The sequence below is a fragment of the Schistocerca piceifrons genome, chromosome 1, assembly GCF_021461385.2.
Source record: "Schistocerca piceifrons isolate TAMUIC-IGC-003096 chromosome 1, iqSchPice1.1, whole genome shotgun sequence".
Lineage (NCBI taxonomy): Eukaryota > Metazoa > Arthropoda > Insecta > Orthoptera > Acrididae > Schistocerca > Schistocerca piceifrons.
Genome location: NC_060138.1, coordinates 630,244,206 through 630,270,692, shown reverse-complemented (window position 1 = coordinate 630,270,692; position 26,487 = coordinate 630,244,206). Strand labels below are relative to the sequence as shown.

Below are 26,487 nucleotides of genomic sequence, written 5' to 3'. Positions count from 1 at the left end.
TACAGAAGTAGTGGCAGCAACCGGAAATCCTACAGTCCTGATATGGTGCAGCAATGCAGAAACATCTGACATCTTTACTGAGTTCATGATGGAAAGACAACAAAGTAGTGGATATTAATATCATTTGAAACAAGGAAGCAGGGACATCTGACACAGACATCAGACACTGGATTCCAGGGAGACTTATCTAAATTTGGTGTGTACAATGAAAGGAAATGATGGATTTGTAATATATACAAAATAGGCATGCTTTTTAAGGGAAAAACAGTGACTGTCTTGCAAACAAGTTTCTTTAAATTTTTTTTCAGGCCTGGATCACACATATGGTATCATAAACATTTTTAACTTCTTAGAAAGTCACCGTGAGATGATTTCAGTGTGTCACATACACTGTCTAACCAAAAGTATTTGGATACTCCAATACAATACAGAATTGACTACTAGATGTCACAACAGTTGAACCCGTCAATATAACAAGTGGTGGGGAATATTATGTTGTCAGCAGAGAATGAATAACAATGGAATGGATCAGTCAGGAGAGCTCCGTGACTCAAACTTCAACTAGTCATTGGATGTCACCTGAGTAACAGATCCACCAAGAACATTTCAGCCCTTCTAAAGCTGCCAAGTCGACTATTGGAGATGTAACTGCAAAGTGGAAACACAAAGGAACAACCACAACTAAACCAAGCCAAGGCTGACCTCGTGTATTGACAGAAACGGACTGTCGAGCATTGTGGAGGGTGGCTGTAAAAACTCACATGAAATCAGCAGAAGGAATCACTCATGAGTTCCAAAGTGCTGCCAGAGTTCAGCTAGCGCAATGACTGTGTGTAGGGAGTTAAAAAGAATGGCGTACAGTGTTTGAGCAGCTCCTCTGGAGCTACTCATTTCTGTAGGTGATGCCAGGTCAGGCTTGAGGTGGTGTAAACAACAATGCCCCCGGACAGTGGACCACTGCAGCAGAGTGATGTGGTGTGATGAATCACTCTATATCTTGTGGCAGTCCGGTGGAAGGGTTTGGCCTTGGTGAATGCCTGGAGAACATGCCTTGCAATTGCGTGTATTGTGTGGAGGAAGTGATTTTATGGAATGGTGGTGTTTTTTTCTGGTTATGGTGTACCCCCTTATTGCACTCAGTGGAAGGATATGAGAACATTTTACAGCAGTGTGTACTGTATACAGTAGAGTGACATTTCAGGGATGATGACTGACTGTAGCAGCAAGACAGTTCCCCCCCATCTGTGAGACAATGTTTTGTGGGCAGTAACGTTACTGAAATGGACTGGCCTTCCCAGAGTCCCAAACTTAAACCAATGGAAGACCTTTGGATGAGTTAGAATGCTGACTTTGCTCCAGACCCCAGAATCCTACCTTCTATGTTATTGGTACTTGAGAAGTAATGGGCTGCCATTGCTCCACAGACCTCCATACACCCCATTGCAAGTATCCCTAGCAGAATTCGAGCAGTCATAAAGATGAAGCATGAAGACACCCTATATTAATGTCCAGTAATAAAATGTATGAATACCTTTGATCAGGTAGTGTACATATTCAAGCAATCTGGATATGACACTCTAAGGAGTCAAAACCTGTTATGACGTATGATAGTATTTGTGTGACCCAAGGTGAGAAAAATACAATAAAAGAGTTTTGTTTTTGTAATACTTTTTTAATTGTGCTAAAATGACTCATTTTGTAACAGTAGTCCAAATGGAAAAAAACACACAATGTGTGTTGCAAAAGTAGTCACCTTAACTGCTTCAGCTATCTGAGTACATCTCCCGTTTGACTCAAATCTCCATATGCTGCATAGTACAGAGTAGTGTGGACATTGCGTACCTATATAATGTATGCATCTGACAGAACAGCCATCTTTCAGTGTAGGTGCACAACAGTGTCCGACCTCTTGTGGGAATACAGTAGGGCAGTGAGCGTAGAGGAATAATGGACAGGGCATATAGAGATTTGGATCGGATATCCGAAGTGGTTAAGGCGAGAGCTCACATAAAGAGAGAAATCTGAGTTTGAATACTGGCCTTGCATGAATTTTCGTCTGTTACCACTGAGTTACCTAAATGCCCCAATCCACCAAAAGTCAGAAATTTCTCTCATCTTGTATACACAAAAGACTGTGGATCAGCGCAATTGCAAAACTGAAAGTAAAGGTAGTCACGTAAGATTTCACTAGCACTGAACAGAAACTTCCCATGAGTTCACTAGTGCAGTTGCCCGTAGATCTAAGCGTACAAATTCAATCGGATTCTAGAAAGAACGGGTTTGTAGTCTTCTTCGAACAGTTTACAGATAGAATTTGAAGTATCAGTGTTCAGACACATGAAATTGGTGCAGACGAATGTGAGAATCACATTCAGTTGTTCGAAGTGCACCAGAGAGCATTAGACACATTCGTTCATTGCTTGTGGAAGCATCTGTTGGTTTTATGACAACACTAAGGCAACTGAATGATAATCCAAGAGAGGAATTTTTATTTTCAATGTGACGACTTTGAGTTTGCAGATGTCACTAGAGAGTTTTGCAAATCATTAAATGATTATGCGTAAGAATGTGATTCCTGCTAGGTCCACCAAAACACTGATTGAAAAATGACTTCATAGTAGTTGCAATATATCATACAAGAAAAATCAGGCTATACCAAACAACAGAAAATCCAGGATAGAATAATCACAGCATTATGAAAAGGTTACATTGCTACACAGCAGTCTGGCCTCAGCAGCCAGAGACAGAGGTCATGCATGTGCGAGCCGCATTTGTGTAAATGTGTGTGTTTATGTTGTCTGATTCGGAAGAAAGACTTTTGGCTGAAAGTTTAGTTGTTTAATGGTCTCTTTGTTGCGCCTATCTGTGACTCAACGTCTCCACCATATGGTGAGTAGCAATCAGGCATTTTTATGATATTGTGAAAAATCAGGCTATTTATGACAAGGGACTGCACACCTCACTAAAGTTGTTTCACGTAAATGAAAGGTAGCAGTTAATACTGACACTGAATAAGGTGTGAGGATTAAATGTTGATAAACTGCACAACCATGAAGGGATTTAGGCCAACCCAAGTCTACAGCTAGGATGGGGATGGTTTCAAGCAAGGAAATGTTATGTCAGAGTACTCAGATTTGATTTCTTAGCCAATAACAGGACTGAGTTATTTGTAGCTTATAGATTGATTTGATTAGTTCATAGTAACTGTAACTAAAGAGAAAATTGATTTAAAGGGCTAGTATGCTAGGAAACTCAGCGCATTGAACTGTGTGTACAATGTGGCATTGATATCAACACCTATTAGCTGTTCAACAAATTATTATAATATAATTATTATTAATTTTTTAAACTGAGTAACAGAGAAGTTTTTATTTCCAAGTCTATTGTAAATATTTACTGTGTATATTACGCTTGGGGCCAATCTATTTGTTTGCTTACTCTTTGGTAACATTTCATTCTTTATTTCAGGTAAGCAAAGTAGCCCTCTGTCTGATCTGCTAAATCAACAAATTATTTTCATTTGTCTTATTCTATTCCTCGTAGAGAAGAAAACAGAAGCAGTTAAGATGTAATAAAATGTCAGCAGAAATGACTTTTTTTAAACTCTGGACACTGTACTTAAGTTATAAAGATCCCTCAAAACATAAAATTGGCAGCTATGGTTAATGTAAACAGTGAATTATGGAAGTGTGATGGTCTGTTTCGGAAGTTTAATTATCTAGGAAAATGTAGGGAGTAAAAATTGTAGAGGGGAACCAAGACATCACTACTCCTTACAGGTTCAGATGGTTGCAGATCACAGAATTTGAGACTTGCACAGGATACACTGGCTTGGAGAGTTTTAGTCAGACTGATCTTCAGAGTTAACAACAACAATGCTTGTCCAAAGAAGCAATCATTCATTGGGTTTTATGGTTCTCTGAAAAGGGTCTCAGAATCCAACAAGCACAGAACCTAATTATTTAGCCATGATTTCATGCAAGAAATCCTTGGAAAGTTGTCTCACAAATGAGATATTGTGAAATTTGACTTTTTGTCAATTTTATGCATCAGTTGTTTGCTAACCACAGATGGCCAGTTGCTTCTGTTATTTCAACAAACATTTCTACTTTCACTTTAAACAAACAACACACTTGACACACGCTTTCGCTCATCAGATTTAGTCAGTGTATGGCTCAAATTTCTCAAGGAATTTCAGCAGTTCTGATTTTTTTTTTTTTTTTTTTTTTTTTTTTTTTTTTTTTTTTTTTTTTTTTTTGCCACTAAATATTATTATAGAACATATGTCACACTTGGTGGTGTTTTCAGTTGCAGCACTTATTTTGACCGAGCGAGGTTGTGCAGTGGTTAGCACACTGGACTCGCATTTGGGAGGACGACGGTTCAATCCAGCGTCCAGCCATCCTGGTTTAGGTTTCCCGTGATTTCCCTAAATCGCTCCAGACAAATGCCAGGATGTTTCCTTTGAAAGGGCACGGCCGACTTCCTTCCCCATCCTTCCCTAATCCAATGAGACCGATGACCTCGCTGTTTGGTCTCTTCCCCCAAACAACCCAACCCAACTTATTTTGAATGGCTTCTGTAAGCAGACAAGAAGCAATATGGTTTTCTTGCTGTCACAGTTCTATGTACACTGATTTATTGCATGATTCAATGTTGTGACTTTTCCATTCCTCCCACTACTACATGAAAACTGAGGTTATTTCTGAATAGCTATTGTAGGTTGAATCAGTGCCTTGTTTCTTGAAGTCAGTAAATTTTGTTTCAGTGAAGTCAAAATATGTGAATCCCACACAAATTGTGAGTAATATAATTGATCTGAATATAATTTTGATAATGACATGCAAATGTCTCCGTGTACTGTATCTACTTCTAAAGCCAGCTTGTCCTTTTATCTGATAAAACCAATGTTTTTGGATGGTTGATGATAAGTTTAGTTATTACTTTGTAAATTGTGGAGAGTGCGCTGATGGGTCTATAATTAATCTCCTCCTGTTCGTCTTCTTCTGAAGGAAAATAATTACAGCATTTTCAGAAATCGGCTTCTTTTACAAACATTCTATAAGTTGTTTTTGCAAGCTCATTTTGAAAAACTTTACCATTGTATTTAACCAATTCCATAGTTTCCCAGCACCTTCCCTTTCATTAAACCTTGAATGGGTTGTTACACCTCACCATGCCTTATCACTTTCATAATTATCTGTTGGTGTTGGTATTTGTGATTACTTCTTGAAATATGGAAGCATTTAAAGAACTCATGGAATACTTAACCCAAGTTTCTGTTTTGTTTTCTTCTACTTTTATTGTTTTCAGTTGTTTTTATTATCAATTTTTCATTGTACCGTATCACATCCTCAAGGTCCTAAATTGAATCTTCTGAAAAGAACCAATGCTCAGAAACAAAAATTTCAGAATTTATCAGCAATATAGGCAATGAGCAATACAAGCAAGGTACTTGTTTGCAAAGTGTTTGCATTCCATAACAGCTCCTTGCTGCATTGATGTCAGTGTTGATGCCGATGCACCTGCCTCAAAAAACTACCAAATGATGGAATTTTCACTGTTTACAGGCCATGATTGGTTGTTGAAGACCAAGCATTAATATTTACAGGAGCTGTTAGACATGTTTTTATTGTATGAAGCAGCAGGATATAGTGCCTAGAAAGCTGAACAGATGTACAGATAAAAGTTTTTCTTCTTTGGTACTGAAAATAGTTTATTGTCATGCAAAGAAACTTAAGAGGTCCTGGGTGTTCAAGACACAAAGAACTGATACAGGTTCTCGACAAAGAATTCCTTGCACAGGAGAATGTTGGGAGACTGTTTTGGATCACGATGGAACAAATTAATCAATAATCACTTGTGGTCTTTTTTTTGTTAAATACACACGTTGAAGAATTCTGTTGGAAAAATTATTACACAGCTGAGCATAAGGAAAATGTCCAATCAAAGGGCTCAAATGTCTTTAAACTCATAGTTATCGTCTTTCTATGGATTATATTGTAATGTATGCTCTGAGACTGGAACTGGCCATCTTGAACAGCTGCTGTGATCTCAGATTCTTGCTAAAAGGTGCAATTTGTTTAAGTCAATGTGATACTAAATTTTTGCTACCTCACGTGTGCAGTAATCCTTTCCATTAACTGAGATCATATATTGTATTGTAATGTACACTTAATAAACTATTTATCTTTATTACAGCATTTTTGTTTTATGAGCCAGAAAAAGTGCCAGCAATCTTCCATGCATTAAATGCTGATCACCAAAGAATGTATGATGTTTTGAAGGAGAGTAGTCTGAAGTGGATTGCAGTTCTGCCGCCTCACTTTACAGGTATTTAGTCTCTCTCTCTCTTTCTCTTTCTCTTTCTATTATGTGCATGTTTTATTTGTGGGCATTGTGTACTGTTTGCAGCTAAAGATATTTTCTTTGTTTGCAGTAACAATACTGTTGAAAAGCCGTAGTGTATATAGAACCTTACAAAATTAAACAGTTGAGGAAGAGGGCTCAATGTTAGCAGATTGGTTTACTTGTAGCAAATTATGTGGGAGTGGCTCAGTTTTGTATAGAATTCATATCAGTAGATGGATTGTTTCTTTCTGTTCATTGACTTTGCTTGTATGAGAAAACTTTATGGAAGACAAAATCCTCCAATATTAAACAATTTAACTTACTGCGGAAATAAGATTGAGATATGGACTAGTGTCCATATCTTCATGCACATTTTTAAATGTATGAGCTGCTGTTTGTTCCCCCTCACAGAATTATTTCTATCAATATTAATTGCATACTCCAACCTTTCTTATTCTACTCTTGGACACTGCATTTCCAGAGCTGCAGACTGCTTCTGAGGAGTAGGGAAATCATCTACATCTACATCATTACTCTGCAATTCACAATTAAGTGCCTGGCAGAGGGTTCATCGAACCACCTTCAAACTATTTCTCTACCCTTCCACTCTCAAACAGTGCACAGGAAAAATGAACACTTAAAATATTTCTGTGTGAGCACTGATTTATTTTATTATAATGATCATTTCTTACTATGTAGATGGGTGCCAACAAAATATTTTCACACACTGAGGAGAAAGCTGGTGACTGAAATTTCATGTGAACATTCTGTTGCAGCAAAAAAGTCTTTGTTTTAATTATTACCACCCCAATTCACATGTCTGACCAGTGGCACTCCATTCCCTATTTTGTGCTAATGCAAAACTAGCTGCTTTTCTTTGAACTTTTTTGATGTCTTTCGTCAGTCCTATCTGATGCAGATCCCACACCTCACTGCGGTACTCCAGAAGAGGGCAGACAAGTGCATTGCAACCAATTTCTTCAGTAGGACTGTTGCATTTTCTAAGTTTTCTGCCAGTAAATTGCAGTCTTTAGTTTGCTTTTCCCTACAACATTGTCTATGTCATTGTTCCAGTTTAAATTATTTGTATTTGTTATTCTGACTATTTAGTTGAATGTATTGCCTTTATTTGTGTGATTTATCATATAATGGAAATTTAACGGATTCATTTTAGTATTCATGTGGATGCCTTCACACTTCCCATTTTTTAGAGACAACTGCCAATTTTGCACCATATATCTTGCCTAAATCATTTTGCAATTGATTTTGATCATCTGATGACTTTGCAAGACAGTAAATGACAGCATCATCTGCAAACAATTTAAGAGAGCTGCTCAGATTGTCGCCTAAATTGTTTGTGTAGATCAGGAAGAGCAAAGGGCTTATAAAACTTACTTGGGGAACACCAGATATTACTTCTGCTTTACTTGATGACCTCCTTGATGACCTCTCATTATTTAGTACAATCTGTGATGTATCTGATAGGAAATTATGATTCCATTTGTACAGTTGAGACAATACTCCATAGGCATGCAACTTGATTGGAAGTCACTAGTAAGAATGGTGTCAAAAACTTTCTGGAAATCTTTTGATGGAATCAATTTGACATTCCTTGTCGATAGCACCATTACTTTGTAAGAGTAAAGAGACAATTGTATTTCACAAGAATGATATTTCCTGAATCTGTGTTCGCTATGTGTCAATAAATCATTTCATTTGAGGTAATTCATAATGTTTGAACATAGTATGTGTTCTAAAATCCTGCTTAGTGATGTGGGCTGGACATATTACTGAAGAATGATTATTGATAACAAAATTGTTATTGAATGTATTAAATAGCTGGCATGATAAATGTATTCTTAAATATTAAACTGCTTTCAGTAAAAAAAAACTTTATTGTTGGATGTAGCGACATCTCAAAATCTGAGACAGACTTTAGTTTTCCATTCTGCTCCTGTCTTTATCTACTGTTGTATGACTACACTACTGTCAAAATAAAATGAGAACACTAACATAAAAAAGAATTAATAACAAAGAATCAATGCTCAAGGAACAGGAATTGTTCGATTCCAATATTAGTCAATTCCTAGAGAATTAGCTATTCATGGAATCGGAGCTGGTACATGACACATCTGGCATCCGTAATTAAAATCATTATGGATAAACTTTTTTACTCTAAGTCCAGTTATTCTGAGTGAATATCAATGCTATTGCTATTATTGCAATTAGTAGATGAAATGTTGAGTGAGAAACTACCATCCCCTTCACTGCAATCTCCAGAAGAAAACTCAGTCTATTTAAATTCAGAGCTAGAAATGAATTTGGTATCTCTTCTATCCACCTTACTCAGGTTAGAGAGGGCTTGACTGATTATAGGGACAAACAAGGAATTTGACCCAGGCAATTTGTGTGGGAAGGAGTGGGTCCTCACCCTCAGGGAGATAAAAATCATTGTGTAAATCCTTTGGTGTGGTGGTGAGGTTTAAGAGGAACTATTGAATTGGCAGAAGTTGTCATAAGAATTCTGGGTGCACCTGTTACATTTGCTGCTACAGTTTGTCCCTTCAGCACTTTTGGATGGATCCACATTAAAAAAAGAAACAGACTCACATCAGAGAGAGCTGCAAAACTAACCTACCTCTCCTATAAGAAGGTGATAAATAGTGCAGGAACATGACCTAAGTCTGTTGATCCCAAGGAAAAACTCATACTGAACAGTCCAAGAAAAGCAAAATGGAAAGGAACCCAGTAGTCAGCAAGGAATCAGCTTCAGGAGAATCTGATGCAGAGTCGGTCGGAACTTCATTATTCTTCTTTAACTTATTAAGATTGAGAAACTGAATGAGAAATTTTTTAAATGTTTTTATGTTTGCATAGTATATAAGTAAAAATACTACCTACGGGCTAGCTACTTAATATAAACAACACTTTATTTCAAAAATTACTTTTAAACTTGTGTGAGTATTTTTTTTTTTAATTATGTACTACCTCAAGAATCCACCTCATTAAAGATGTAAAAAAGTTATTTTTACATTCCAGTTTATTTCCCCAATAACTTTCCCCTACCTTTCAGTAACTCTGCTTAGTGGCACTGTCATCAGTAACATCTTCATTGTTATCACGCAGTAAAGGTACTGATTGCATCCCACCAGAATTAAATATTGCAAAATACATACCACAAACCACAAAGGTAATGTTTGTTTCCCCTGCTTCTGAGTTATTTAAATCATACAAAAACTGCCATAGACAAGAATTACAGAAGTGTGTGTATCTATATATTGTAGTGTGTTATTCTGGTATCTAAAGCCATAACTTCCTTTGGGTGCAGGAGTTTGTGTCTACATAATTTGTAATATCATGTTTAATGTCCTAATTATTTTGAGTGGGGTGTATGTCTTAGACTGAAAACCCACTGACAGGACCAACTGTGTGCAACTAGTCTCAAGTTCTAAATCATGTAACCATTTTAACCACTGTAGCCTGTCAGTTTTCTTCCTTTAATGCACAAAGCATGTAAATTACATTACTGGCCAGTTTTGACCTTGGGGAATCATCGGATGTGTGATCTTGTTGATCTGTGGGTCACATTTAAAAATGTTTGTTTCCTGTTACAAGAGGACAAAGATTTTTAAATGTGGCACACACATCACCAATATCATACATTTGATAATGGCCTAAGGCTGAAACTGGCCAGTAATGTAATTTCTGTGCTTGATGCATTAAATAAATAAAACTGACAGCCTGTGGTGGTCAAAATGGTTCTATCATTTAGGCAGTACACTGAGGCTGTGGACCCATACATGAAGAAATTATTGGTTTCAGGTTATTGCACACGGCAATTAATTGCTCTCCATTGTATAGTGCATAATCTAAAGGCACACTGTAGCTGTCAGTTTGTGTGCAGCCAAATTCACAAGAATAATGCACACATTATAAATCTGCTGCTAAAATATATAAAAAAAGTGAATATAAGTAGGAGGAAGCTGCTGTGGCCTAATCGCATAATAGGCACCAAACAAAACATAGTTTTTGAATAGTTTTTGAAAGTGTGCTTTTGGAGAAGTCCATTAACACAGAATTGTTCCCAATGGAGGTGGAATTTGGTTACCATTGTAGACTGCACTATCAAGGAAAACTGTGGCAGAAATTAACAAAAAAAATTGTTGAAAGATGTAGTTGAAAAATTAAAGATGACTTAACAGGAATATTGAGGGCAAAAGGATTTTTTTTTCCAGAAATGCATGTACTTGGGTTTATAAATTTACTGTAGTTTTATTGTTTTGTTGTCATGGAACCCAGCTTTCTCAGTAAGGAAACTGAGCAAAGATACCTTGGTAAGATGGTGGACACTTTGCATTTCTGGCATGATCTTGTTATTTATTGGATAGAATTTTCTAAGGTACCATGAAAGTGTGCCAAAGCCTATAGTTAAGAATAATCTTTTTGGGACTCAAATTATTGGCGAAATGTGGACACAACTAGTGATTTGCAAGAGGAAAAGCCTTGTTCATGAACAGACACATATGGCACTGGTAGAAAATTGGTTGTAGGTGTTGGACAGATATCTGCATTTTGCAGTTTCTTAAAGTTGGAAATGGCAAAATCTTTGAAAATAGCAATATCATTTTACATCCAATTTATGTTCCTTGCTATCCCTAATTTAGATAATTGAAAACTATATGTTGTTATTGTAAGTCAGTTTTGTGATTCTTTTATGTTTCCTCCTCAACAGTCTCTATACAGTTAAGCAATTGTATGCACTTGCCAGAAGTTTATGTGATGATCTCTGATTCTTCACTTGTAGGTTTGTGTAAATATATGGTAGAAGCAGCATGCGTCGCTATAGAGCTAACAGTAGTCCTCCAAAGTTCAAAGCACAGGCTTCAATTACCAAACCCACATTCCTAAACTACACTACTGGCCATTAAAATTGCCACACCACAAAGGTGACATGCTACAGATGCGAAATTTAACCGACAGGAAGAAGATTCTGTGATATGCAAATGATTAGCTTTTCAGAGCATTCACACAAGGTTCGCGCCAGTGGTGACACCTACAACTTGCTGACATGAGGAAAGTTTCCAACCGATTTCTCATACACAAATCGCAGTTGATCGGCGTTGCCTGGTGAAACGTTGTTGTGATGCCTCGTGTAAAGAGGAGAAATGCGTACCATCACGTTTCTGACTTTGATAAAGGTCGGATTGTAGCCTATCGTGATTGCGGTTTATCGTATCGCGACATTGCTGCTTGCGTTGGTCAATCCAATGACTGTTGGCAGAATATGGAATCGGTGGGTTCAGGAGGGTAATACGGAACGCTGTGCTGGATCCCAACGGCCTCGTATCAGTAGCAGTCGAGATGACAGGCATCTTATCCGCATGGCTGTTACGGATCGTGCAGCCACGTCTCGATCCCTGAGTCAACAGATGGGGACGTTTGCAAGACAACAACCATCTGCACAGACAGTTCGACGACGTTTGCAGCAGCATGGACTATCAGCTCAGAGACCATGGCTGCGGTTACCCTTGACAGTGCATCCCAGGCAGGAGTGCCTGCGATGGTGTACTCAACGACGAACCTGGGTGCACAAATGGCAAAACGTCATTTTTTTGGATGAATCCAGGTTCTGTTTACATCATGATGGTCGTATCCGTGTTTGGCGACATCGCGGTGAACGCACATTGGAAGCGTGTATTCGTCATCGCCATACTGGCGTATCACCCGGCGTGATGGTATGGGGTGCCATTGGTTACACATCTCGGTCACCTCTTGTTCGCACTGACGGCACTTTGAACAGTGGACGTTACATTTCAGATGTGTTATAACCCATGGCTCTACCCTTCATTCGATCCCTGCAAAACCCTACATCTCAGCAGGATAATGCACGACCACATGTTGCAGGTCCTGTACGGGCCTTTCTGGATACAGAAAATGTTCGACTGCTGCCCTGGCCAGCACATTCTCCAGATCTCTCGCCAATTGAAAATGTCTGGTCAATGGTGGCTGAGCAACTGGCTCGTCACAATATGCCAGTCACTACTCTAGGTGAACTGTGGTATCGTGTTGAAGCTGCATGGGCAGCTGTACCTGTACACGCCATCCAAGCTCTGTTTGACTCAATGCCCAGGTGTATCAAGGCTGTTATTACAGCCAGAGGTGGTTGTTCTGTGTACTATTTCTCAGGATCTATGCACCCAAATTGCGCGTGAAAATGTAATCACATGTCAGTTCTAGTATAATATATTTGTCCAATGAATACCCGTTTATCGTCTGCATTTCTTCTTCGTGTAGCAATTTTAATGGCCGGTAGTGTACATACATGGCAGTAATAAATGCTGTGGTTATTTTCATATCTACAATTGTAAAAGAAGTGGAAAAGCTTCATATAATGAAGAAAGTAGTGCAGAGGTTCCAAGAAACTACCTTACATGTTTTTGAACAACTTCTCTTACTTAGTGATGCTATACTTACAATATTGAGTGTATTACTAAGACAACAACAATAAAAACACCGGTATCTCAGCTGCCAAAAACATATTATTATTGCATAGAGGTGAAAATTAATAATAAGAAAGACTCTGTACTGTATAAACAGTGCCAAGATAGTAATGATTTAAGTGATTCAACATCATCATCCTAATATGGTTTTCTTTGGCTAGTGGTGTGGGTCTTCAGCACAAGACTACCAGTTACAAAATGTCCGTTCCCAGTTCTTCAGAAATAAATGCATCAGTTTAAAGTCTAACAATGAAAACTCCAGACAGGAATATCAACAATGTAGAAAGAGACAGATTACTACTTACTGTAAATATAACACGCTAAATTGAAGACAGCTGGAGTTGGCCGTCATGTGTGCGTGAAGTGTGCTTGCTTGAGTGAATGTATATTGTGTTTTTCTCTTTTTCCGATGAATGCTGTGCCCAAAAGTTGATGTGTAAGTGTGTTTTAATTGCGCCTTTCTTCAACTTAGTGTGTTATCTTTACAGTAAGTAGCAATCTGTCTTTTTCCTACATTCTCAGTTTAAAGTCTACATTGACTGAAGACAGTTGTTCTTCATGTGGCATTGTTGAGGAACATTTACTCCTAAAAATATTGTTGTGTAGGGAAGCAGCCTACTCACGTCATATAGAATTCGTATGCTTTCCATTGTGTGCCAGCCTAGCTCGCTGTATGGCATTACGAATGTTGCACAACACTTTAAAAGTAAAGTAAATAATCTGAAAAGTTAATAGCATCTCAGGAATGATGCTAAAATGATAATGTGTTAAGTTTCAGTTTAGTAACTTTAACAGTTTTCGTAATTTGGATGTTTTACATAAAAATCATTGGTGCAACAGGAAGGAGCTAGGAACTTCAAAATTTATATTTGGATTCCTTTTTCATTATAATTTAATGGAAACAGCATGCTGGATCTCACAGTGTAATATTTTGGTTGAAATTCATGATTTTCTGTTTTTGTGTCCTAAAAGTACGGAAGCAAGGTAGATTATGTAAATGATTAGATAAAGCTAGGATGTTTAGATTTAGGTAGAATGGAGATACGCTATAATAACAAAGATGTGAGAAGTTTCCAGGTAGCTATAAAAGTATAGCTGTAGCGTCTCTCCAAAGGGCAAGTTCAGAGCTCATCTATTGTGTGCAGTGCAACTAAAATAATTCTCTCGCCAAAAGTATTTAACCTAGCCACATAAGAATTTTATTACAGATGCTTACCTGTGTGCTGATAGCACAATTAAATTGAGCGCTTCATTGGCCTTCAGCGAATGAAGCAAGTAATTATTTAGTAACTTGAAGTGGTGCTTTACTAGCCCTAGTGGCTAGTTAGGAAGGCAAATGTTGTCGGCTGCGCCTTCGGTGGTCCGCACTGCAGCTATATAAATAAGAGCGCTGCAAGGTAGAGTCAGGCCCCAGTTCTCTTCTAGATTCATATCAGTGCGCACTCTGTGTTGGAAGCCGTGTCGCGTTTGTGCAGTTGCCAGGAACAGCCTTGGATGCCGTGTTACGTACAGTGTTAATTGCGGAACGACTCCAGTGATTTATTCTCAGTTTGCGCATGTCGTATTTTCACGTGTTGCCACAGGACAGATCTTCTATCATTACTAGCATGGTGTTTGATGAATATTGACATCAAATTTTGGCAAGCATTCACTTTGAACATTTACATCGATAACGGTTATTGAACAGTTTCGTTATCTAGGGATAATAGGATCCGCACAATAGACTCTGAACAGCTCTGATAGTACAATAGCTGATAGTAGCTTAGCTTGTTGAAACATTACGCTTTATCGTTTTTGGAATATAGTGAAAATTGTTATAGTAAACTGCATTTTCTATGAATCCTACACATCATCCTAAATCTTCAGCGTAATGAAGTTCAATGATCAATAACTTTATTTCTCCATCAGAGTGGGCACAGTGAACTTTAATTACAGGCATCACGTTTTTGCTAATCACTTTCTGGTTGCCCACATTGTAGTTAGAGAGCCTGTGTTGAGAACAGCAACAATAGAAATAAATTTTCCACCTGCTGCCCCACAGTTGGTTATGCGTAATTTATTATTCTAATCATGAATATGTATAGTGTTAGGGAGCCTTTAGATGTAAATAAAATGTGTTCTGTTAATAAAGGAAAAATATATGCGACATCTAAAGATGTGTTTAGAAAACAGTGACAGCAAGTGAGATGAATATTTTCTCACTCCAGAGATGATTGTTAAAATTAAGATTGACAAGAAGAGACTGGAGAGAGTTATGAGCTGCAGTGTTCCTGAACAGTCTTCATAAACATCCCACTATGAATGAGCAAACAAATAGACATGCAGTGGAGGTATCTCTCCATTCATAAATGTCCAGAAAGTCACATATGCCTTAGTAAGGCATATCTTACAACTTTTTCACCATTATTTCTTCTTACTAACATTATACCACTGAAATGTCTCAAAGAGTATTGGAAAAATGAAGCCACCTTTTGTCACAAAAATAAGAGGAAGTTTACATCTGTTTCGCCTTATTTAAGATGCATTCATGTTACCTCTGAAAGTAAGTAATATGTAAATAACCGTTATTAGAAGAAACAATGGTGCTGTGGTATGAACTTTCGAAATTCAGTTAATACATCACATATAAAATTCCATAAATATGGATTCAAGCTGCAAATGCTCACCGAGCTTGGTACTAAAATTTTACATATATCAGGGTGTGAAATGTGTGCTTAGTTTGCTGAAAAAGTTTTTCTGAATTCATTTCAAGAAAATCTCAGTGATAATCAGTTTACCTCGGTGATTAGTACAGTGGTATTGAATTGTTTTTAAATTGCTGGAAAACATATTGAACAGGAGCTTAGATAACAGAGAGAAGACAATCCAAAAGCTGTGAAGAGTGCTAAACTAAAACAAGAGCAAAGTAAATCTGTGGTTAGTAGTGTGATTCACGTGGAAAATAACACCACAAACACAAAGGTATAGTGTATAGGACCACCAAATTTCAAAATGAAATGGGCATTCTTGGGAATAAAAGGGAAGGTGAAATATAAAGCCTAAAGGTATAATAGCCTAAAGCATGTCTACCATTGATCATCATATTACTCTTATAAATGGAAAACCATATGTTTCTGCTGTAGTGCCGTCACTATTTTTTGAGGCATTAGTGTGGAAAATAGCAGCTCAGCCACAATACTTGAAGAAGCCATAAGCAACCAGCAGGCACCAAGGCATCAGCAGCTGGATCCAGAAGGAGAGCTGTTTATGTATTGCAAGATGGGCCAGGTCAAGCAACGAAGTCCTGTTGATGCAGCAGAAAAGGGGCACTTTGCACGATGGGGCAAGCTGTTTCTGCACTGTCTAGACATGGATTTCTTGTTCCGTACATGCCTCTAAACTGTACATATCATAACAAGTTTTTTAGCCTGTATAAATAACTGTCAATTCTAGTAGAAATATTCGCAGTCTGACAACCCCCTACTATGATGAAAGGACTACGCCAGGTGTTGGAGCGATGGGGGTCAGCAAACCGGACCTCTGCCACTACCATACCATCTTCGAGCACTAAGTTCACCTTCCTAGATTTGCTCTCCATCTACTAGTTGGCTGCCACCTGGCACATTCCATCAGTGTTCAAACTCCTGCCCTGAAGGGCAGCAGATTGTGACCAGGGCAGTGAAGTTGTCTGCCCTCCTAGGTTGGTGTGCACATCCTGGCACCATGTGCGTACACCCACGGGGGTGAATTCCACTCCTGGAGGCTATCGTTTCCTGCAAAAATTCCAGCAGACTTCAGTACTGCTGGTACGTTCTGCATGCAGCCATCCACGCATAACTGAGACACACGCCGCAGAGCAGGTTTCTGGGCATCAGCATTCCTGGGCGCATATGTGACAGTCTCCTTCCCGGCCGACATCTGGCCACTGCAGCGCACCGTGAATTATTCACTCCATGTGCTAAAAGGGGTATGGCCACTGCGCCGCAGCACTATGAATGTAGTAGCACAAAGCTCAATAAAATGTTTAACTGCTACCAGTGGTCTGCACCCTTGCCACAACCCATTGCAATAACCCAACCCTGTGAGAAAGTGGCTCTTCACTCTGGGCCAATTTAATTGGAGACATAAAAGGGATCTCCAGTGCCTACAAATGCCATCTATGGATGAAGAAAGTGACTCTACTACTACAGGATTGCAGTTTTGTTAACATGCGGTGGGGTGAGTGCAGTCATTTTTTTATCTTTCTGTTTGACTGATAGTATCATGGAGAATCAATATGGCGGGCAGTCACAGTCGGTTTTCTGAGGATGTGTAAACAACATTGTTAGTTTTGCTACATGTGTTATCACGAGCAAGGATGTTATGGTCAGTACCATGGGAACTGCCGAAAGACCATAATGCTGGTGCATGCATAAGTGTTTCGGAGCACACTGTTCGTCGTACATTGCCCAACATGGAGCTCTGCAGCAGACCCCACCTATGTGTTCACATGTTGACCCAATGACATCATCAGTTATAATTGCAGTGGGCATGGGACCATCAGGATTCGACTGTTGACCAATGGAAATGTGTTGGCTCATCACATGAAACGCTGACAGCTGTGAGCCACCTGCATCCTTTGATGCTTGATGTCTTCCCTGACGGTGACGTCATCTTTCAGCAGTATAATTGTCCATGTCTCGGAGCCATAATTGTGTTGCAGTGGTTTGAGGAGAATGATAGTGAACTCACGTTGATGTATCGGCGACCAAATTTGTATGGTGTAAATCCTGTGGAACCCATCTGGGTTGTTATCGGGCAACCTCACTGCGTACTCACATCAGCGTCTTTCTATAAGCAAATTACATTACTTCTGCATAGACATCTAATGCCACATACCTCCACAAACCCATCAACAAACCTTTGGATCCCTGATACGCAGAATCGGTGATGTATTTCACTCCAAAGACGAACAAACAAGCTATTAAGAAGGTGGCCATAATGTTTTGGCTCATCAGTGTAGATATGATGTAAACGGGCAACGTAAAGATTTCTGAGGGGCTAGGGAGGAGGAAACAGCTTGTTGCAATTCTCTGGAATATGAGGAAGATTTGCAGAAGAGCTTAGAGAAAGCAAGGATTAAAGTACGAAGGAAAAAAGGGGAAAGAGAATGTGTAAAGGGGTGGGAGCATGACTGTGTCTAGTTTATCTGCTCTTGAAATGTCCAACTACCATTGACGCAATTAAACTTGTCAACCCTGTGAGGAATAGAATGTAATTGGATGATGTGTGGGACAGTCTCATGAATAGGAAAATTAAGATAATTTATGAAGAGAGTACTGACATTGTGCAAATTCCTGTGAGTTTACGCAATGCACAGAGTACTAACATTGTTGATGTTAAGGGGAATAATGTAGAAGTAGCTGCTTCAATATCATGTGGACGTGCACAATCTCAAGTAGTTGTAGTGCCAGACGAAGTAAGTAGGTGCTTTATGGGAGTGTGTGTGTGTGTGTGTGTGTGTGTGTGTGTGTGTGTGTGTGTGTGTGTGTGTGTGTGTAGAGAGGAACACGAGTGATTCAAGTGCTGAAGTATTTACCACATTGGTTGATAATGGGTGTTGTTTAGAGGCCATGGATATATACGTTCAACTGATTTCTTTGTTGGGCAGATTGGAAATGTAGATGATGATGATGATATAGAGATTGGGGAATGCACAGGGAGCTGTGATGCTAATAGTTGCATATGTGGAAAAACAGTGAAGATGCATATATTTCTGAGGGACACCGATTTGTCACCACCTACATTGGCTTTACCTCCTCAGAAGCTGGGTGAGCATAGGAAAAGGCAGAGGAGATGGGTTCATAAAGGTTGTGACCGGGCTGGCAGGGTAGAATTGTTTGAGGAATGTATGTCTGAAGCTTGGAGTGTTACATTAGCATGAGCGCTAGGTCCCAGTCTTGCAGAGCAAGCTGATGATGCATGCTGTGAGCTGTCTACAATGTAGCTACAATCTGATGTGTGTGGCAGGTGTACTGTAGGTGAATGGCACAACACAACCCTGAGAGTAAAGTTCCTGTCTGAACACAATGGCAAAATTGGCTTTCGATGGTGCATGGTGAAACTCAAAGGAACAAAATTCCAGCTAGGGTAAGCTGTCATGAGTTTCATCTATCTTAAGGGAAAAATCGATTCAATTGCTGACAAAACCAAGGCTTAATTTGTATGATACAGTGCTACAAGGCACCAGGAAATTTTGTCAGGGGCGCAGGGTACCATAAAGTCCAGCAGTTTGAGAGAAATTCAGTCTGTGACTAGCACCACACTAACTGGAACTACTTGTCACCATACTATGAGTGGTGTGTGGGGATTGATTTTGGAATATATTTTCTAAGAAAGAATAGATTAGATTAGATTCAGTTTTCGTTCCATAGACCCAAGAAATGAGATGATTCTCGTGGGTGTGGAACGTGTCAGTGAATATAATACTTACTACCCTGATCATTTGTCAGGAGAGTGTCGAAATAGGTGATTACAATGCAGTGAACTGGAGCAGCCAGTATATCAGAATGAGACATTGTAATGCACTGTTAATAAATTTATCGTACACAAAATATCTAATCTTGACTGTTGTGACCAAGTGTTGTCAGAACTGAAATCTAACAGATATTTTTACTTAAGCTGGCTAAACAGTCTCTGTTAAGATATTCATCTATGGAGTAGAAGGAGTTGCCTATCAAAAAGTCTTTCAAATTCTGTTTAAACCATGCTTTATCTGAAACCAAGTTTTTAATGGTTGCTGGAAATTTATTTAAAATGTGTATTCCTGAATATTGGACCCCTTTTTGTACCGAGGTAAGTGATTTTAGGTCTTTACGTAGATTGTTCTTATTCGTAGTGTTGATACTATGTATTGGGCTATTGGTTGGAAATAGAGATGTATTACTTGCAACAAATTTCATTAAGGAATAAATGTACTGAGAAGCAGTGGTTAGAATACAAATTTCCTTGAACAGGTTTCTACATGAAGTTCTTGAATTTACACAACAAATGATTCTTATCACATGCTTTGACACCCTAAAAACTTTTGCAAGGTTTGATGAGTTGCCCCAGAATATGATCCCATATGACATAATAGAATGAAAGTAAGCAAAGTATTCAAGTTTTTTTTATATTTACATCTCCTACATCTGTCATCATTCTCACTGCAAATACAGACTTGTTTACGCACTTAAGCAATTCTGTGGTATGCCCTTCCCAACTGAATTTATTATCGAGTTGCAATCCCAGAATTTTAACACTGCAACCTCTTCGATTTGTGTGTCTTCATATGTTATACACATGCTGGAAGGAAATCTCTTTCAGGTTCTGAACTTCATATAGTGGGTCTTCTCGAAGTTTAATGACAGTGAATTAGCTTTAAACCACTCATAATGTCAGTGAAAATTTTATTAGCCGCTATTTCTAAATCTGTACTTGACTTGCTACTTATTGCACTGTTTGTATGATCTGCAAACAAAACAAACTTAGCATCTGGCAATGTAACAGATGAGAGGTCATTAATGTACACAAGAAAAAGCAATGGACCAAAGATGTAACCTTGAGGAACACCACATGTAGTTAATTCACAGTCAGATGAAGACTGACTGCTTACTGCACAGGTATTTCGCAACTACACCCTTTGTTTCCTGTTAGATGGATAAGACTCAAACCATTTCACAGCATTGCAGGTGACACCTTAATATTCTAATTCACTTAAGAGAATGCTGTGGTTCACACAATCAAAAGCTTTTGACAGGTCACAGAAAATGCCAGTGGCCTCTTATTTATTATCTAATGAATTAAGTACATTTTCATTGTAAGTGTAAATAGCTTTCTCTATATCAGGGCCCTTAATAAATCCAAAATGTGACTTGCACAGGGTACTATTTGCAGTCAGATGCTTAAGGGGATGCTTGAACGCAACCTTTTCATATATTTTTGAGAAAGCCGGCAAAAGTGAAATTGGTTGATTGTTTGCTGGTATTTCTTTATCCTGCTTCTTGTAAAGAGGCTTAACTTTGGCACATTTTAGCCGTCTGGAAATGTTCTGCTGATAAGAGATTTATCACACAAATAACTTAAGGTAGAACTCAACTCGCATGAGCACTCTTATTAAATTTGTTGATATGTTATTGTACCCACTGGAAAACTTAGATTTTAAGGATTTTTTGATGGGTGCTACTTCTTTGGGAGACATGAATGTCATTTCCATTTTACTGAAGTTATTTTTAAAGACTCTATTGCACTGTTCACTGAACCTGATAACCCCAAGCTGTCAGTAACAGAAATGAAGAACTTGCTTAAGATGTTTGCATCACTACATGCACTTTTTACCAAAGTCTCTTTTATTTTTAGAGCTATCTGTTCCTCTTCCTTTGTGGCCCCCACCTGTCTCTAATTTCACTATATCCCATACAGATTTTATTTTGTTGCCTGATGTAATTATCATTTTCTCGTAATAAAGCTGCTTCGATTTCTGAATTATTTGTTTCAATATTTTGCTGTATTCTTTGTAATGCATTACAATTCTAACATCAGAGCTGTTCCTAGGTAGAAGATACAGTCTCCTTTTTGTCCCACATGATATCTTTATTCCTTGTGTAATCCACGGGTTATTTTTTGACTTCTGTGTGATTTGAGTTACCTTAAGGGGAAAACAATTTTCAAAAGTGGAGGTAACTTCATTAATGAATGCTTTGTATTTTCCATTTGAGGCAGAAGTATTGTAAACATCTATCCAGTTCCTGCCTTTGAGCAATTTCCTGAATTTCTCAATTTTTGAATTCTTTATTACCTTCCTGTACTCAAATTTAATAGAATTTTTATCCTCACAAGTTTCAACACTTAACACAAGATGCTGCATGTCATGATCAGATAGCCCATTTACTATGGTTTCTGCGATACGTCTTTTTTTCCCCTACATTTGTCTACAAAGATATTATCAATAGCAGTCTCAGAGCATTTACATATCCTAGTAGCTAAGTTCACAGTAGGAACTAAATTGAATGATAGTGTTCCTGACTGCAATAGTTGTTCACTGACAGAGCTTTTCAATAAATCCACCTTAAAATCACCAGCAAGCACTGTTTCCTCTTTTTTTTAACCATGAGATGGGGCAGCAGATTTTTTTATGAAGAGGTTAAAATTTCCTGAAGGTGATCTGTATGTACCTGCTATTATAAAGGACTTATTATGAAATACTACTTCTGTTGCACAAGCTTCTAAGTGCTGCTCTGAGCAAAATTGATTAATATCAGTATTCTTGAAATAAAACCAGTTTCTGACAAATGTGGCAACTCCTTCTTTCTCCATATTTTCTCTACAGAAATAAGAAGCTAACTTGAATCCTGTAACATTTAACATATCTATACCAGTGATCACATGATGTTCAGAGAGGCAGATTATTTCAACTGGTTTGCTCAACTCTGATTCTTCACCACAAATAAGCAACTCAATAAGCTTACCCCTTAGTCCTCGGATATTCTGACGCACTGTGCACTGGCTGAGTTACAACTGGATGAACCTAATTTTCCTGCCAATTTTTGAGTATCTCTAGTTTCAATCAGAGACTGCCTGCATGAATTGTGTACATTAAAATATGCTTTCTGGCTGCCCGTTTTATCAGTGTGAATGATAGGGGGAATTGTTGTTGCAGGGATAAATTTTGGGATGATGTTCCAAAACATGCTGAGCATCAGAGTTTAATGGAAAGGGACCATGTGCGGTTAAAAATGATTTATTCAGGATAATTTATTGAGAGAGAAAGAGTTCTCAGTATCATTCTTAACTTGTAAGTGAAAAGTAAAAGATAACTGTTGTGTCTGTGAATATTGCAGTATGAGTAGTAATAAGGGATGTGTTTTCTACATAACTGTGTAGATTTTCCAAGCATATTAACTGATGATATTCTTCTTGGGTCTGCAGTCAGATCAAGTAACCATCTGAATACAACCAGCTTTCACAACTGGGGCACTGTGTGTTCACTTGCAATAGGGCAGCAGTGTTGATTTGAGGCACACTTGCTGTTGGTCTTACATGGCATTTAAGACGGCTGCCGATCACAGTATCCGTCAGTTCTGGCAAGAGTAGCATACAGCATTCTTATCTGAAGACGATGTTCATCTACATCTACATGTACATGACTACTCTGCAATTCACATTTAAGTGCTTGGCAGAGGGTTTGTCGAACCACAATCATACTATCTCTCTACCATTCCACTCCCAAACAGCGTGCGGGAAAAACGAACACCTAAACCTTTCTGTTCGAGCTCTGATTTTTCTTATTTTATTTTGATGATCATTCCTACCTACGTAGGTTGGGCTTAACAAAATATTTTTGCATTCGGAAGAGAAAGTTGGTGACTGAAATTTCGTAAATAGATCTCGCCGCGACGGGAAAGTCTTTGCTGTAATGACTTCCATCCCAATTTGCATATCATATCTGCCACAGTCTCTCCCCTACTACGTGATAATACAAAACGAGCTGCCCCTTTTTGCACCCTTTCGATGTCCTCCGTCAATCCCACCTGGTAAGGATCCCACACCACGCAGCAATATTCTAACAGAGGACGAACGAGTGTAGTGTAAGCTGTCTCTTTAGTGGACTTGTTGCATCTTCTAAGTGTCCTGCCAATGAAACGCAACCTTTGGCTCGCCTTCCCCACAATATTATCTATGTGGTCTTTCCAACTGAAGTTGTTCGTAATTTTAACACCCAGGTACTTAGTTGAATTGACAGCCTTGAGAATTGTACTATTTATCGAGTAATCGAATTCCAATGGATTTCTTTTGGGACTCATGTGGATCACCTCACACTTTTCATTATTTAGTGTCAACTGCCACCTGCCACACCATACAGCAATCTTTTCTAAATCGCTTTGCAACTGATACTGGTCTTCGGATGACCTTACTAGACATTAAATCACAGCATCATCTGCGAACAACCTAAGAGAACTGCTCAGATTGTCACCCAGGTCATTTATATAGATCAGGAACAGCAGAGGTCCCAGGACACTTCCCTGGGGAACACCTGATATAACTTCAGTTTTAGTCGATGATTTGCCGTCTATTACTACGAACTGCGACCTTCCGGACAGGAAATCACGAATCCAGTCGCACAACTGAGACGATACCCCATAGGCCCGCAGCCTACAGAAATATTGTTTTCACATGATTGCTTGATCTGGTTGGAGACCCAAGAAGAATACCATCGATATATTTTCTAGTGTTTAAGATATAGAACATTGTTGAGCAGGGCATGGGGCTCTTGACTGGTTCTTGTTATGTGTTAAATGACATATGGTGAGTTATTGAGCATTGAGCAACAATGAGCCAGAGGCCTAGAGTTGTAGGGTAAATTCCAGCCTCTGAACTGTGGTTCAGGCCTTCTAATACTTAGGAAGAAAACTGTAAATATTGTATATGTGACAAAACAAAATGGTTAGCATGTCTTGATAAGATAACGTACCCCCTGGTTGCATACAGCTCGCACTGGTGACATCAGTGGCTATGGCAACAGCCCCACATGTAATGTACATGTAGTGGTATATTTGTTCCCTTCTTTTTGATTTTCTGTGATTACTGCATATTATTTTACATACACATTTTAACACTTACTGTTATCTATTTGAAACACCAAGATGCTTGTGCCTCGAATAAATGAATAAGAGCAAATCTGTATGGGTATGTGTAGCTGCCTGACAGCTTAATTTTCGGCAATTATCTCGTAAATGACTAAACCAAAACTCATGATTCTTGAGGAATCATTTCTGGTTGCTAGCACTATGTACATATGACACAAAATAAATGTTATCAACCTCACCCCAAAACAAGCACTCATAGTTTATTTTTTCTTGTCCTCTGAAAGAAGACAAAGCATTGTAACATATTTTTACAATGCCTTTCCTATGCGCTAAATTTTGAATGATCGTAATTGAGCATAATCTCACCCCTTTCCACAATACCTTGAAAATCAAACTATTTTCTATGTCTTGTTCCATATTGGGTACAAAATTTTGACTTTTACCTTCATATTTGGTTTCAGATGAACCAAGCAGTCACTACAGTGTCAAGCATGGATCTTCACCTGGCCGTGCTATTTCAAAACAAGATCTTGGTGCTTTTATGATTGAAAGCTTATCAAACCCAGAGCATTACGGCCAAACATGTGGAATTGCTAACACTCCAGAGGCAGGAGATAAATAATTATATTGCTGTTCTACGTACAATACAACTTGGTCAAATAATGAATGAAATATGGCTGTCAAATGAGGGGTTAAGATTGAGTCTGAGTGCATTACATACTGTTCAGCATAAATTTTCAGTTAAGAGGATTAATGCTAAATATAACATAAGTTTCAAACGATGGAAATTCCAGGTAGGAATACAACAATGTAGGAAAAGACAGAGTGCTACTTGCCGTAAAGAAGACACATCAAGTTGTAGACAGGCATGATTAAAAGACAGTCACATATAGCTTTCAGGCCGGAAAACCTTGGCTTGCAGATGTGCCATTTTTATCATTGGTTCTAGTTTCAGCCCGAGATGCTGGAGTTTACGGTCGTGTGTATGTGAGGTGAAGGGTGCAGCCAAAAGCTGTCGTGTCTGTCTGCCTCTTGATGTGTCTTCCTTACGGTAAGTAGCAATCTGTATTTTCCTACTTTGTTATAACACAAGTTTGTTATTCTGTAAACAGCACTGGTAACAATGTATGACTGGATAGGAGTATTTTCATGTTAAGAGGCCACCGTTAATCCAGTTATTTTTATGGAATGAAATTCAATAATTTTAGTGGGCATTGTAACTCAACAACTGGACGTTAAACAGTTTTTGATATTGCATGAAACATCTATGTTTTTTTGTTTCTTGTGCTCTTGGTTGTAATTTTCTAGCTCATTATGTAATCCTTTGGCTTGTAGATGAGACATTTTTATAATTGGTTCAGCTTTCCAGCTGTAGAAATAACCCCAATATAAATTTCTATGTGTGAAGGTGGAAGCATTGTATTATAAATACATAAATAAACAAAAAAAGACCTTATTAAAAGATAGAACATTTATGTATTGCATTTGTTCATGGTGCATAGCTACAATCATATACTATTGTGTTCTGTTCCAAGTATTTTTTAACATTACAGCTTGTTGAACACATTCATCTGCAAACATTTGTGACTTTTCTTGTAACAGCTTAAGGTTATCACATGTATAAAATCATTTATTATGGATGTAAACCTCTGCATGTAGTCTGAGAGGCTCCTTCATAGGAAAATGTAGTGCATGTGAAGAATACTAGGGAACTTCTATGTGTATTAGACAAAAAACAACTACTCTCATATAGCGTGAAAAATTTGGTTAACAAGTAAGTGGTAATTTGCAGTGTACACACATCTGTTGATGGGCATGTTGTCGATTGTTAAAACTTTATGTGAGGGTTAGTTTCATTTTTCAGTTTTTTGTGACTTTTTTCTTGTATGCATACAGAAATGCTCTAAATTGGTCAGGTAATTTCACAAAAAGTGTTTATTGTGTGATGATATAGTAACCCATAAGTATAATATTGTTACTGGTATTGTCTTATACACAAGAATGTAAAGGTGTGATCCCAAGGCAGTGGCCAAGATGTCAATAGCTGCACAATC

At 38.3% G+C, this 26,487-nt stretch overlaps 1 protein-coding gene across 1 annotated transcript in view; it reads left to right on the top strand.

The window, feature by feature from the left end:
- Positions 1-25,882, top strand: part of LOC124804778 (flavin reductase (NADPH)) — a 66,862-nt gene extending 40,980 nt beyond the window's left edge. Inside the window, exons 4-5 of the mRNA XM_047265103.1 lie at positions 6,202-6,333; positions 24,895-25,882. Of these exons, the coding sequence (XP_047121059.1) occupies positions 6,202-6,333; positions 24,895-25,055 (293 nt within the window). The 3' untranslated portion in view covers positions 25,056-25,882. The remainder of the gene's footprint in view (positions 1-6,201; positions 6,334-24,894) is intronic.
- The last annotated feature ends 605 nt before the right edge of the window (positions 25,883-26,487 follow it).